Below are 16,090 nucleotides of genomic sequence, written 5' to 3' on the forward strand. Positions count from 1 at the left end.
TGGAGTTACTAACAGACTATACAAGTAGTGAGTGGAGTTACTAACAGACTATACAAGTAGTGAGTGGAGTTACTAACAGACTATACAAGTAGTGAGTGGAGTTACTAACAGACTATACAAGTAGTGAGTGGAGTTACTAACAGACTATACAAGTAGTGAGTGGAGTTACTAACAGACTATACAAGTAGTGAGTGGAGTTACTAACAGACTATACAAGTAGTGAGTGGAGTTACTAACAGACTATACAAGTAGTGAGTGGAGTTACTAACAGACTATACAAGTAGTGAGTGGAGTTACTAACAGACTATACAAGTAGTGAGTGGAGTTACTAACAGACTATACAAGTAGTGAGTGGAGTTACTAACAGACTATACAAGTAGTGAGTGGAGTTACTAACAGACTATACAAGTAGTGAGTGGAGTTACTAACAGACTATACAAGTAGTGAGTGGAGTTACGAACGGAATAGAATAAACAAGATAAAGGTCTTACCTGTGATGAAATGTTTTCCCCATTCCTAGCGATGTGTAGCCAACTTTGACACTGGAACACCACATTTCCCACGCCACGTAGCCTGAAACCACAGGCCTCTTTTTGCAGGCTCTATTTTCCTACGTGAGTGCATTGCAGACCATAGGTCGGGTATTTTTATACCTGGTCACATTGAACAGCACAGTAGATTTACGGCATGAATTGTTAATTTATTATTTCTGTATAACAAAAAATAAAAAAAATCAACGACGAGGTTGGCTCTTTTTAAACTGCGGGTCAATAGAAAATAATGTTTGTTTCCCCCAATGGTCAAGGGGAATTCCTCATTATTATGTAAATATCAACTCTGAGTACTGTACTAATAATGAAGAAACTCTGTAAACATATCTCTGGACCAGCATACCTAGAGTCCATTCCAAACAAGTTCATTGTTTTAGCTGCAAAGCCTTCGTTGATAGACCCTATTTTACGTGATCGCTGGTCAGTAAAGTGTACTGAAGTGAGATGCATGTGCCATCCATCTCTGACCTGGCCTAACCCAGTTATCTCTGACCCGGCCTAACCCAGATACCTCTGACCTGGCCTAACCCAGTTATCTCTGACCTGGCCTACCTCTGACCTGGCCGAACCCAGTTACCTCTGACCTGGCCTAACCCAGTTACCTCTGACCTGGCCTAACCCAGTAACCTCTGACCTGGCCTAACCTAGTTATCTCTGACCTGGCCGAACCCAGTTACCTGGCCTAACCCAGTAACCTCTGACCTGGCCTAACCCAGTAACCTCTGACCTGGCCTAACCCAGTAACCTCTGACCTGGCCTAACCCAGTTACCTCTGACCTGGCCTAACCCAGTTACCTCTGACCTGGCCTACCTCTGACCTGGCCTAACCCAGTTACCTCTGACCTGGCCTAACCCAGTTACCTCCCACCTGGCCTAACCCAGTTACCTCTGACCTGGCCTAACCCAGTTACCTCTGACCTGGCCTAACCCAGTTACCTCTGACCTGGCCTAACCCAGTTACCTCCCACCTGGCCTAACCCAGTTACCCCTCACCTGGCCTAACCCAGTTACCTCTGACCTGGCCTAACCCAGTTATCTCCGACCTGGCCTAACCCAGTTATCTCTGACCTGGCCTAACCCAGTTACCTCTCACCTGGTCTAACCCAGTTATCTCTGACCTGGCCTAACCCAGTTACCTCTGACCTGGCCTAACCCAGTTACCTCTGACCTGGCCTAACCCAGTTACCTCTCACCTGGCCTAACCCAGTTACCTCTGACCCGGCCTAACCCAGTTACCTCTGACCCGGCCTAACCCAGTTACCTCTGACCTGGCCTAACCCAGTTACCTTTCACCTGGCCTAACCCAGTTACCTCTGACCTGGCCTACCCCTTACCTGGCCTAACCCAGTAACCTCTCACCTGGCCTAACCCAGTTACCTCTGACCCGGCCTAACCCAGTTACCTCTGACCTGGCCTAACCCAGTTACCTCTGACCTGGCCTACCTCTCACCTGGCCTAACCCAGTTACCTCTGACCTGGCCTAACCCAGTTACCTCTCACCTGGCCTAACCCAGTTACCTCTGACCCGGCCTAACCCAGTTACCTCTGACCCGGCCTAACCCAGTTACCTCTGACCTGGCCTAACCCAGTTACCTTTCACCTGGCCTAACCCAGTTACCTCTGACCTGGCCTACCCCTTACCTGGCCTAACCCAGTAACCTCTCACCTGGCCTAACCCAGTTACCTCTGACCCGGCCTAACCCAGTTACCTCTGACCTGGCCTAACCCAGTTACCTCTGACCTGGCCTACCTCTCACCTGGCCTAACCCAGTTACCTCTGACCTGGCCTAACCCAGTTACCTCTCACTTGGCCTAACCCAGTTACCTCTGACCCGGTCTAACCCAGTTACCTCTGACCTGGCCTAACCCAGTTACCTCTTACCCGGCCTAACCCAGTTACCTCTGACCCGGCCTAACCCAGTCACCTGGCCTAACCCAGTTACCTCTGACCCGGCCTAACCCATTCACCTGGCCTAACCCAGTTACCTCAGGTTTGACTAAAACACAGCAGGGTGGAGAACAAATGCTTTTTTTTTTACTGACAAACAGGTCAAAACTTTTCCAAAGTCTCGTGACACAACAGCGTCCATTATCTGAATACATTCACACCCACGATTCTGTACATTGACAATTGCGCAGTGTAATACTAGTAAGGTCTTGATAATTACTAAAAGCAATTTTGCGCAGACTATAAATTCTTCCGTGCTGGCCCCTCTTAAGGGGAGAATATACACTTATATCTTTCTGCAGAGATGAGACGCAAGTGGCGCTTTGTGACAGCTAACTTTCCTGAGTTGATGAAATTAAAAAAAAAAAAAACGGTAAAACACACAACAACAACAACAACAACAATGACACTATGTCTTTCTTTAAATAGCACGAGTACTCTGACAACAGGGTACAGTGTGTCGAGTCTTTGGTCACATTCCCATGATGCTTCGCTGGAACGGAACCTTCGGGGAGCCGCAGACGAACGCAGCGATGCTCTACGCCGCCGAGAAGTTCGACCTGACAGAGTCTTCTCGTAACTGACGATGTTTCCCCATGTCACGCTCCTCCCTGGCTGTGCGTCTCTCGATGGTTATGGTGTAGTTCTTCCTGTTAGGAACAAAAACAACAAAAAACGCTTTGAGTTCACATTCATTACAATTTTATTTAGACCAGGTAAGATATGTTGTTTACTGTGATGCTTACCCTATAGCTGTCATGTCTGTATTCCCCCTATAGCTGTCATGTCTGTATTCCCCCTATAGTTGTCATGTCTGTATCCCCCCTATAGCTGTCATGTCTGTATTCCTCCTATAGCTGTCATGTCTGTATTCCTCCTATAGCTGTCATGTCTGTATTCCCCCTATAGCTGTCATGTCTGTATTCCCCCTATAGCTGTCATGTCTGTATCCCCCCTATAGCTGTCATGTCTGTATTCCCCCTATAGCTGTCATGTCTGTATTCCCCCTATAGCTGTCATGTCTGTATTCCTCCTATAGCTGTCATGTCTGTATTCCCCCTATAGCTGTCATGTCTGTATTCCCCCTATAGCTGTCATGTCTGTATTCCCCCTATAGCTGTCATGTCTGTATTCCCCCTATAGCTGTCATGTCTGTATTCCCCCTATAGCTGTCATGTCTGTATCCCCCCTATAGCTGTCATGTCTGTATTCCCCCTATAGCTGTCAGTCGTTATGCTTGTCCTATAGATCATTGCTGTCTTTGAGGTTAAAACTAAGCTTGAATCCAGTTGAAATGAGCCAAACAAACACCACTTTCAGTTGAAGCTTGTTGTCGTGCTGTTTTACCTGATGAAGTATAAGGCCATGAGCAGGGCAGTTCCCAGCAGGGCTCCCACTATGATCCCAGTAAGAGCAGAAACTCCTAGACCACCTGCTTGGAGACGAAGAGGGAGGCTATTAGTTAGGCTAACGACACTTCTGCTACACACCTGTGGTACACTATATATTTTTGTTTTAACTTGATTGTCTGTGAGTGCCAGATAGGTGGGGTGTGCCCATAGGGGACAAGCTCATCGGCAGCTAAGCTAATGTGGTGGATGATTTCAAATGTATATCGAACACCGGAGAATGAACACCTGCAGGCTGGATCTGAATACCTTCAGGCTGGATCTGAATACCTGCAGGCTAGATCTGAATACCTACAGGCTTGATATGAATACCTGCAGGCTAGATCTGAATACCTGCAGGCTGGATCTGAATACCTGCAGGCTTGATATGAATACCTGCAGGCTAGATCTGAATACCTGCACGCTAGATATGAATACCTGCAGGCTTGATATGAATACCTGCAGGCTGGATCTGAATACCTGCAGGCTAGATCTGAATACCTGCACGCTAGATATGAATACCTGCAGGCTTGATATGAATACCTGCAGGCTAGATCTGAATACCTGCACGCTAGATCTGAATACCTGCAGGCTTGATATGAATACCTGCAGGCTAGATCTGAATACCTGCACGCTAGATCTGAATACCTGCAGGCTGGATCTGAATACCTGCAGGCTAGATCTGAATACCTGCACGCTAGATCTGAATACCTGCACGCTAGATCTGAATACCTGCAGGCTAGATCTGAATACCTGCAGGCTAGATCTGAATACCTGCAGGCTAGATCTGAATACCTGCAGGCTGGATCTGAATACCTGCAGGCTGGATCTGAATACCTGCAGGCTGGATCTGAATACCTGCAGGCTTGATATGAATACCTGCAGGCTTGATCTGAATACCTGCAGGCTAGATCTGAATACCTGCAGGCTTGATATGAATACCTGCAGGCTTGATATGAATACCTGCAGGCTAGATCTGAATACCTGCACGCTAGATCTGAATACCTGCAGGCTTGAGCTTCTGTTTAAAGTATTGTAGAGCTCTTGCATCTAAATATAAACAGTTCTGGCACGTATTTCAGTCCCATGTCACTGAACCCCTATATTACACATCTGCACTGAACCCCCATATTACACATCTGCACTGAACCCCCATATTACACATCTGCACTGAACCCCCATATTACACATCTGCACTGAACCCCCATATTACACATCTGCACTGAACCCCCATATTACACATCTGCACTGAACCCCCATATTACACATCTGCACTGAACCCCCATATTACACATCTGCACTGAACCCCCATATTACACATCTGCACTGAACCCCTATATTACACATCTGCACTGAACCCCCATATTACACATCTGCACTGAACCCCCATATTACACATCTGCACTGAACCCCCATTTCTTGGTGTAGACAGAGAGAACAGAACAGGTCTGTATTTGTTGGTGTAGACAGAGAGAACAGGTCTGTATTTGTTGGTGTAGCCAGAGAGAACAGGTCTGTATTTCTTGGTGTAGACAGAGAGAACAGAACAGGTCTGTATTTCTTGGTGTAGACAGAGAGAACAGAACAGGTCTGTATTTGTTGGTGTAGACAAGGAGAACAGGTCTGTATTTCTTGGTGTAGACAGAGAGAACAGAACAGGTCTGTATTTGTTGGTGTAAACAGAGAGAACAGGTCTGTATTTGTTAGTGGAGACAGAGAGAACAAAACAGGTCTGTATTTGTTGGTGTAGACTGAGAGAACAGAACAGGTCTGTGTTTGTTGGTGTGTGTAGTGGTGGAGACATATACAATAATTTGTGTGTTATTAGTTTAAGCACACTATGTTTTTCTCTATTGTTGTGAAATTTTATGACCAATTTATGCAGAAATCCAGGTAATTCCAAAAGGTTCACATATTTTTTTCTTGTCACTGTATATTAGAGATAATTTACATGATTTGTCTGGCTGGTCTGTGTGGTGCACTCTGTGCCGTCCTTTCAGTGTGAAGAGTTCAGGGTTGAACACTGGAAGCATCTGGAAACTCTCGTTCACACCAAAGTAGTTACACACCGTCTGAAAACACAAACACCAAAAGCAGTTAGCTACAGACCTCTGAAACAAGGACAGTCAGTCTCATACTCTGTTGGCATTTTCCTGTTTCCTGCCACTCAAAAAAAGGTCCGTAAATATAAAGCTCAATAAGATCATATTACAGAATCAGTAACAATAAACCCAGCACGCACAGAAACTGAAAGAAGTGATCCCATCCCAGTCTTCCCCCCCCCCCAATCCCATTTCCCCAAACCCCCCATCCCATTTCCCCATTTCCCCTTTGGCAACAAAACGGATGGCACTGTGATAGACTGCATCCAGCTTGCTGAGTAGAGTGTTGGAGGCTATTTTGTAAATGACATCACCGAAGTCAAGGATCGGTAGGATGGTCAGTTTTACGAGGGTATGTTTGGCAGCATGAGTGAAGGAGGCTTTGTTGCGAAATAGGAAGCCGATTCTAGATTTAACTTTGGATTGGAGATGCTTAATGTGAGTCTGGTAGGAGAGTTTACAGTCTAGCCAGACACCTAGGTATTTGTAGTTGTTCACATATTCTAAGTCAGAACCGTCCAGAGTAGTGATGCTAGTTGGGCGGGCGGGTGCGGGCAGCGAACGCTTGAAAAGCATGCATTTGGTTTTACTAGCGTTTAAGAGCAGTTGGAGGCCACGGAAGGAGTGTTGTATGGCGTTGAAGCTGGAGATGCAGGTTACAGGATTAGTTTGAAGTTATCTGTTCGTACGTCATAGGAATAGGCTCTGTTTGCTTTTTAGATGATTATTATCAAGATCACACAGACAGGTGGGACCTGATCCTAGATCAACACTCCTACTGAGACTCTTTATGACCTGATCCTAGTTCACCACTCCTACTGAGACTCTTTATGACCTGATCCTAGATCACCACTCCTACTGAGACTCTGTATGACCTGATCCTAGATCACCACTCCTACTGGGAGACTCTTTATGACCTGATCCTAGATCACCACTCCTACTGAGACTCTGTATGACCTGATCCTAGATCACCACTCCTACTGGGAGACTCTTTATGACCTGATCCTAGATCACCACTCCTACTGAGACTCTGTATGACCTGATCCTAGATCACCACTCCTACTGGGAGACTCTTTATGACCTGATCCTAGATCACCACTCCTACTGGGAGACTCTTTATGATCTGATCCTAGATCACCTCTCCTACTGAGACTCTGTATGACCTGATCCTAGATCACCACTCCTACTGGGAGACTCTTTATGATCTGATCCTAGATCACCTCTCCTACTGAGACTCTGTATGACCTGATCCTAGATCACCACTCCTACTGGGAGACTCTTTATGACCTGATCCTAGATCACCACTCCTACTGGGAGACTCTTTATGTTCTGATCCTAGATCACCACTCCTACTGAGACTCTTTATGACCTGATCCTAGTTCACCACTCCTACTGAGACTCTTTATGACCTGATCCTAGATCAACACTCCTACTGAGACTCTTTATGACCTGATCCTAGATCACCACTCCTACTGAGACTCTTTATGACCTGATCCTAGATCACCACTCCTACTGAGACTCTTTATGACCTGATCCTAGATCAACACTCCTACTGAGACTATGACCTGATCCTAGATCACTACTCCTACTGAGACTCTTTATGACCTGATCCTAGTTCACCACTCCTACTGAGACTCTTTATGACCTGATCCTAGATCACCACTCCTACTGAGACTCTGTATGACCTGATCCTAGATCACCACTCCTACTGGGAGACTCTTTATGACCTGATCCTAGATCACCACTCCTACTGAGACTCTGTATGACCTGATCCTAGATCACCACTCCTACTGGGAGACTCTTTATGACCTGATCCTAGATCACCACTCCTACTGAGACTCTGTATGACCTGATCCTAGATCACCACTCCTACTGGGAGACTCTTTATGACCTGATCCTAGATCACCACTCCTACTGGGAGACTCTTTATGATCTGATCCTAGATCACCTCTCCTACTGAGACTCTGTATGACCTGATCCTAGATCACCACTCCTACTGGGAGACTCTTTATGATCTGATCCTAGATCACCTCTCCTACTGAGACTCTGTATGACCTGATCCTAGATCACCACTCCTACTGGGAGACTCTTTATGACCTGATCCTAGATCACCACTCCTACTGGGAGACTCTTTATGTTCTGATCCTAGATCACCACTCCTACTGAGACTCTTTATGACCTGATCCTAGTTCACCACTCCTACTGAGACTCTTTATGACCTGATCCTAGATCAACACTCCTACTGAGACTCTTTATGACCTGATCCTAGATCACCACTCCTACTGAGACTCTTTATGACCTGATCCTAGATCACCACTCCTACTGAGACTCTTTATGACCTGATCCTAGATCAACACTCCTACTGAGACTATGACCTGATCCTAGATCACTACTCCTACTGAGACTCTTTATGACCTGATCCTAGATCACCACTCCTACTGGGAGACTCTTTATGACCTGATCCTAGATCACCACTCCTACTGGGAGACTCTTTATGTTCTGATCCTAGATCACCACTCCTACTGAGACTCTTTATGACCTGATCCTAGATCACCACTCCTACTGAGACTCTTTATGACCTGATCCTAGATCACCACTCCTACTGGGAGACTCTTTATGATCTGATCCTAGATCACCTCTCCTACTGAGACTCTGTATGACCTGATCCTAGATCACCACTCCTACTGGGAGACTCTTTATGACCTGATCCTAGATCACCACTCCTACTGGGAGACTCTTTATGTTCTGATCCTAGATCACCACTCCTACTGAGACTCTTTATGACCTGATCCTAGTTCACCACTCCTACTGAGACTCTTTATGACCTGATCCTAGATCAACACTCCTACTGAGACTCTTTATGACCTGATCCTAGATCACCACTCCTACTGAGACTCTTTATGACCTGATCCTAGATCACCACTCCTACTGAGACTCTTTATGACCTGATCCTAGATCAACACTCCTACTGAGACTATGACCTGATCCTAGATCACTACTCCTACTGAGACTCTTTATGACCTGATCCTAGATCACCACTCCTACTGGGAGACTCTTTATGACCTGATCCTAGATCACCACTCCTACTGGGAGACTCTTTATGTTCTGATCCTAGATCACCACTCCTACTGAGACTCTTTATGACCTGATCCTAGATCACCACTCCTACTGAGACTCTTTATGACCTGATCCTAGATCACCACTCCTACTGGGAGACTCTTTATGATCTGATCCTAGATCACCACTCCTACTGAGACTCTTTATGACCTGATCCTAGTTCACCACTCCTACTGAGACTCTTTATGACCTGATCCTAGATCAACACTCCTACTGAGACTCTTTATGACCTGATCCTAGATCACCACTCCTACTGAGACTCTTTATGACCTGATCCTAGATCACCACTCCTACTGAGACTCTTTATGACCTGATCCTAGATCAACACTCCTACTGAGACTATGACCTGATCCTAGATCACTACTCCTACTGAGACTCTTTATGACCTGATCCTAGATCACCACTCCTACTGGGAGACTCTTCATGACCTGATCCTAGATCACCACTCCTACTGGGAGACTCTTTATGTTCTGATCCTAGATCACCACTCCTACTGAGACTCTTTATGACCTGATCCTAGATCACCACTCCTACTGGGAGACTCTTTATGACCTGATCCTAGATCACCACTCCTACTGGGAGACTCTTTATGACCTGATCCTAGATCACTACTCCTACTGGGAGACTCTTTATGACCTGATCCTAGATCACCACTCCTACTGAGACTCTTTATGACCTGATCCTAGATCACCACTCCTACTGAGACTCTTTATGACCTGATCCTAGATCAACACTCCTACTGAGACTCTTTATGACCTGATCCTAGATCACCACTCCTTCTCTGGGACGCTGTATAAATGACGGCCCTGATCAAGAGCCATGCAGGAGGGTTAGGGTTAGGGTTTAGCTTTAGGTTTAGGTTGTTCTTACCTCATAGGTGCCTGCCTCTGTGTTGGTCATGCTCATCACAGAGAAGTCTCCGTATCTGTCCCCGTTGAAGTCCATAGACACCTGGCCCGCGATGCCTGCCCAGCAACCAGAGGACCAGCGGCATGCAAAGAATGGCAGAATTAATTAGCTACAAGAGCCCAACATTTCAAGGAAAACAGAGAATGGAGAGGAGAAATTCCTGCACGGGGGCCAATATAACAGGAAATCCCATCTCTCCTCCCGCCGTTTGTGTTGGCAGGCCCTCCTAGAATTGTAATTTCATCCCTCCGCCTGTGTTCCCAAATTTTTGCCATTTAAAAAAAATATATATATTTATTTTAACAAGAAAACATGACCCTGTTCTTGACAATTCCTACTGATCCAAAACATTGTTATTTAAGAGCTGGCAATGTGGCGGCTTGTCCTTTTGAACCGGTTTGTCCAGTGGACATGTTCTCTGTGACATGTGACTCCAATCTGTACTCAGTGTTGCCTCTGACTCAATCCCCCCCCCCCCTTCCTATTTGATAACACATTAATTGTAGTTTAGCTTTTCATATTCTGTTATCTTCAGGAGATATTGTGGTGCTGCAGTCCTACACACATTCTGCAAAGGAAATCTGGGGTGGGGATTTCAACATAGTTTTCTGGTAAACAGGTCTGGGGACATGTATCTCACTGTGTAAGGAATAGGGTGCCATTTGGGACACGTTTCTCACTGTGTAAGAAATAGGGTGCCATTTGGGACACGTTCCTCACTGTGTAAGAAATAGGGTGCCATTTGGGACACGTTTCTCACTGTGTAAGAAATAGGGTGCCATTTGGGACACAGGCTTAATAATGAGCAGAGGGTTTTTTGTTTTTTACCATCAAATGTTCTGTTCCACATGCGATAGGTGATATCTGCTCCGTCCTTCTTGGTGAGGCCGTTCCTTATGGCTTCGTGCAACGCCAGAGCGTACAGCAGCAATGCATCATGGAACCCTTCCACAAACATGTTGATCTGGACAACAGACAGGAAGATTAGAATCATAATAATACATCAAGATAGGGATGAAACTAATGAATGAATGACAGATTCATCACTTTAAAAATTGTTTTAACCAAAAAACAGATAGTCCTTTCATACTGTTACTATATAACACGGTGTTGTCAGTAGGTCTCTGGCCTTCAAATACTTTAGAGTGATAAATGAGAAGAAAACATTGGACCCAAATGCAAAGTCTCTTAGATGAATCCGTTCCTCTTTACTCAGGTTGTCAAGGCTGCTGCCAACAACGAATTTGGCAATTTATTGAAGAAGGGAGGGAGGAAGGAGAGATGATAACAGAGGATGGTACAGAAGAGGCAGCCCGCCCCAGTCTGGTGATAGCAGGGGAAACACTGAATTCCAATGCATATGTAACATCTCAGAATGATGATTCAAATCAAATCTAACTTTATTTGTCACATGCGCCGAATACAACAGGTGTAGACTTTACTGTGAAATGCTGAATACAACAGGTGTAGACTTTACTGTGAAACGCTTACTAACAAAGCTCTTAACCAACAGTGCAGTTCAAGAAGAGTTTAAGAAAATATTTACAAAAATAAAGTAAAAGATAATTAAAAGTAACCCAATAACATAACAATAACGAGGCTACATACAAGGAGTACAGGTTAGTAATATCTGTAGTAATATCTAGTATCATAGAGTTGTATAACTACTTCAGCCTGGTTACTGTTTTGTGGAAACAAAATACCTACTTTCGCTTACCATACCAGTTATAATACAACACAAAAAAATCAGAGTCATGATTTTCTTTTCACTGGCAACTTACAACCTAAGTACCAGAAAAATAATGAGTTACTCCACATACACAGTCTCTTACTAAACAAACAATTTGGTCTATATTTGTTTTCACAACAAAAAAAGAAAAAGATATTGAAATGTTTTCCATTCCACTTAGACACAGTGCGTCATTGTGTGCTACCTATCTCATAGCATGATCCTGTAGAAGATGTGCATGCTGCGATCTAATGGGGCACTCTCAAAGATCGGCTATGAAAAAGCCAACTGACACTTACTCCTTGTGTTACTGACTTGTTGCACCCTCGACAACTACTATGATTATTATTATTTGACCATGCTGGTAATTTATGAACATTTGAACATCTTGGCCATGTGCTGTTATAATCTCCACCCGGCACAGCCAGAAGAGGACTGTCCACCCCTCATAGCCTGGTTCCTCTCTAGGTTTCTTCCTAGGTTTTGGCCTTTCTAGGGAGTTTTTCCTAGCCACCGCGCTTCTACACCTGCATTGCTTGCTGTTTGGGGTTTTAGGCTGGGTTTCTGTACAGCACTTTGAGATATCAGCTGATGTAAGAAGGGCTTTATAAATACATTTGATTTGATTTGATCAACATGTTCTACCTCGTTCGACGTGGTCTCCTCTAAACTAAGATGATTCATGGAGGAGCCAAGGTTCATCTCACCTCCATTTTCCAACATAGTAATCCGTTTTCTAAAACAATGTTCGCTTTAATCACTACGTGTCTTTACTTCCATATCAGGAATGATGAAGATCAACCAAACATGGATGAAGGTGCCATTCAGTAATGATTTAAAAAAATATATATATATATATTTCACCTTTATTTAACCAGGTAGGCAAGTTGAGAACAAGTTCTCATTTATTGCGACCTGGCCAAGATAAAGCAAAGCAGTGCGACAAAAACAACAACACAGAGTTACACATAAACAAACGTACAGTCAATAACACAATAGAAAGAAAACTAGAAAAATCTATGTACAGTGTGTGCAAATGTAGGAGAGTAGGGAGGTAGGCAATAAATAGGCCATAGAGGCGAAATAATTACAATTTAGCATTACTACTGGAGTGACAGATGTGCAGATGATGATGTGCAAGTAGAGATACTGGGTTGCAAAAGAGCAAGAGGGTAAGTAATAATATGGGGATGAGGTAGTTGGGTGTGCTATTTACAGATGGGCTGTGTACAGATGCAGTGATCGGTAAGCTGCTCTGACAGCTGATGCTTAAAGTTAGTGAGGGAGATATAAGTCTCCAGCTTCACAGATTTTTGCAATTCGTTACAGTCATTGGCAGCAGAGAACTGGAAGGAAAGGCGGCCAAAGGAGGAATTGGCTTTGGGGATGACCAGTGAAATATACCTGCTGGAGCGCGTGCTACGGGTGGGTGCTACGGGTGGGTGGCGTGGCGAGAATCCGTCTCCGCACCACGTGCTCTCACCACTGGTGTCCCCCAGGGCTCAGTTCTAGGCCCTCTCCTATTCTCGCTATACACCAAGTCACTTGGCTCTGTCATATCCTCACATGGTCTCTCCTATCATTGCTACGCAGACGACACACAATTCATCTTCTCCTTTCCCCCTTCTGATAACCAGGTTGCGAATCGCATCTCTGCATGTCTGGCAGACATATCAGTGTGGATGACGGATCACCACCTCTAGCTGAACCTCGGCAAGACAGAGCAGCTCTTCCTCCCGGGGAAGGACTGCCCGTTCCATGATCTCGCCATCACGGTTGACAACTCCCTTGTGTCCTCCTCCCAGAGTGCTAAGAGCCTCGGCGTGACCCTGAACAACACCCTGTCGTTCTCCGCTAACATCAAGGCGGTGACCCGATCCTGTAGGTTCATGCTATACAACATTCGCAGAGTACGACCCTGCCTTACACAGGAAGCGGCGCAGGTCCTAATCCAGGCACTTGTCATCTCCCGTCTGGATTACTGCAACTCCCTGTTGGCGGGGCTCCCTGCCTGTGCCATTAAACCCCTACAACTCATCCAGAACGCCGCAGCCCGTCTGGTGTTCAACCTTCCCAAGTTCTCTCACGTCACCCCGCTCCTCCGCACACTCCACTGGCTTCCAGTTGAAGCTCGCATCTGCTACAAGACCATGGTGCTTGCCTACGGAGCTGTGAGGGGAACGGCACCTCCGTACCTTCAGGCTCTGATCAGGCCCTACACCCAAACAAGGGCACTGCGTTCATCCACCTCTGGCCTGCTGGCCCCCTACCTCTGAGGAAGCACAGTTCCCGCTCAGCCCAGTCAAAACTGTTCGCTGCTCTGGCACCCCAATGGTGGAACAAGCTCCCTCACGACGCCAGGACAGCGGAGTCAATCACCACCTTCCGGAGACACCTGAAACCCCACCTCTTTAAGGAATACCTGGGATAGGATAAAGTAATCCTTCTAACCCCCCCCAAAAAGATATAGATGTACTATTGTAAAGTGGTTGTTCCACTGGATATCATAAGGTGAATGCACCAATTTGTAAGTCGCTCTGGATAAGAGCGTCTGCTAAATGACGTAAATGTAAATGGTGTTGCTATGGTGACCAGTGAACTGAGATAAGGTGGGGCTTTACCGAGCAAAGACTTATAGATGACCTGGAGCCAATGGGTTTGGTGACGGATATGTAGTGAGGGCCAGCCGACTACAGCATACAGGTCGCAGTGGTGGGTAGAATATGGGGCTTTGGTAACAAAACAGATGGCACTGTGATAGATTGTGTGATTTGAATGTGAAAGAATGTGATTTTTTTGTTGTTGTCTTGGTTCCTCAACAGATTATCACAGGACTGGTAGGGTAATGTTAGTTTGTTGTGTTTTTTAACAGATTACTTGTGAGGGTAATGTTAGTTTGTTGACTTTGCTCATCAACAGATTTCACAGGACTGTGAGGGTAATGTTAGTTTGTTGTGTTTGTTCCTCAACAGATTATCACAGGACTGTGAGGGTAATGTTAGTTTGTTGTGTTTTACAACAGATTTCACAGGACTGTGAGGGTAATGTTAGTTTGTTCCTCAACAGATTATCACAGGACTGTGAGGGTAATGTAAGTCGCTCTGGATAAGAGCGTCTGCTAAATGACTTAAATGAAATGAAATGATAGACTGCATCCAATTTGTAAATGACATCACCGAAGTCGAGGATCGGTAGGATAGTCAGTTTTACGAGGGTATGTTTGGCAGCATGAGTAAAGGATGCTTTGTTGCGAAATAGGAAGCCGACTCTAGATATAATTTTGGATTGGAGATGCTTAATGTGAGTCTGGAAGGAGAGTTTACAGTCTAACCAGACACCTACTGTAGGTATTTGTAGTTGTCCACATATTCTAAGTCAGAACCGTCCAGAGTAGTGATGCTAGTCGGGCGGGAGGGTGCGGGCAGCAATCGGTTGAAGAGCATGCACTTAGTTTTACTAGCAATTAAAAGCATTGGAGGCCACGGAAGGAGTGTTGTATGGCATTGAAGCTCGTTTATAGGTTTGTTAGCACAGTGTCCAAAGAAGGGCCAGAAGTATACAGAATGGTGTCGTCTGCATAGAGGTGGATCAGAGAATCACCAGCGGCAAGAGCGACATCATTGATATATACAGAGAAAATAGTTGGCCCGAGAATTGAACCCTGTGGCACCCCCATAGAGACTGCCAGAGCTCCGGACAACAGGCCCTCCGATTTGACACACTGAACTCTATCAGAGAAGTAGTTGGTGAACCAGGCGTGGCAGTCATTTGAGAAGCCAAGGCTATTGAGTCTGCCGATAAGAATGCGGTGATTGACAGAGTCGAAAGCCTTGGCCAGGTCGATGAATACGGCTGTACAGTACTTGTCTTTTATCGATGGCGGTGATGATATTGTTTAGGACCTTGAGCGTGGCTGAGGTGCACCCATGACCAGCTCGGAAAGCAGATTGCATAGCGGAGAAGGTACGGTGGGATTCGAAATGGTCGGTGATCTGTTTGTTAACTTGGCTTTCGATGATTTTAGAAAGGCAGGGCAGGATGGATATAGGTCTATAACAGTTTGGGTCTAGAGTGTCTCCCCGTTTGAAGAGGGGGATGACCGCGGCAGCTTTCCAATCTTTGGGGATCTCAGACGATACGAAAGAGAGGTTGAATAGGCTAGTAATAGTGGTTGCAACAATTTCGGTGGATAATTTTAGAAAGAGAGGGTCCAGATTGTCTAGCCCAGCTGATTTGTAGGGGTCCAGATTTGGCAGCTCTTTCAGAACATCAGCTATCTGGATTTGGTTGAAGAAGGAGCGGGGGGGGGAGTTGCTGCAGGGGGTGTTGAGATGTTGGCTGGGGTT

The 16,090-nt window shown here is 45.5% G+C and overlaps 1 protein-coding gene across 9 annotated transcripts in view; it reads right to left on the minus strand.

Moving 5' to 3' along the window:
- Positions 1-679: 679 nt before the first annotated feature.
- The window catches only part of LOC106585972 (atrial natriuretic peptide receptor 3), a 61,314-nt gene continuing 45,903 nt past the window's right edge, over positions 680-16,090 (minus strand). For 2 of the 9 annotated variants that reach the window (XM_045706897.1, XM_045706895.1), the window contains exons 4-8: positions 10,844-10,979; positions 9,977-10,071; positions 5,839-5,959; positions 3,847-3,934; positions 680-3,149 (exon numbers count right to left, since the gene is read on the minus strand). In XM_045706897.1, coding sequence (XP_045562853.1) covers positions 3,038-3,149; positions 3,847-3,934; positions 5,839-5,959; positions 9,977-10,071; positions 10,844-10,979 — 552 coding nt within the window. In that variant the 3' untranslated portion in view covers positions 680-3,037. The remainder of the gene's footprint in view (positions 3,150-3,846; positions 3,935-5,838; positions 5,960-9,976; positions 10,072-10,843; positions 10,980-16,090) is intronic. The other 7 variants (XR_006761777.1, XR_006761780.1, XR_006761781.1 and 4 more) reach the window with 7 other exon arrangements.

This window comes from Salmo salar, chromosome ssa24, assembly GCF_905237065.1.
Source record: "Salmo salar chromosome ssa24, Ssal_v3.1, whole genome shotgun sequence".
NCBI classification, from domain to species: Eukaryota; Metazoa; Chordata; class Actinopteri; order Salmoniformes; family Salmonidae; genus Salmo; species Salmo salar.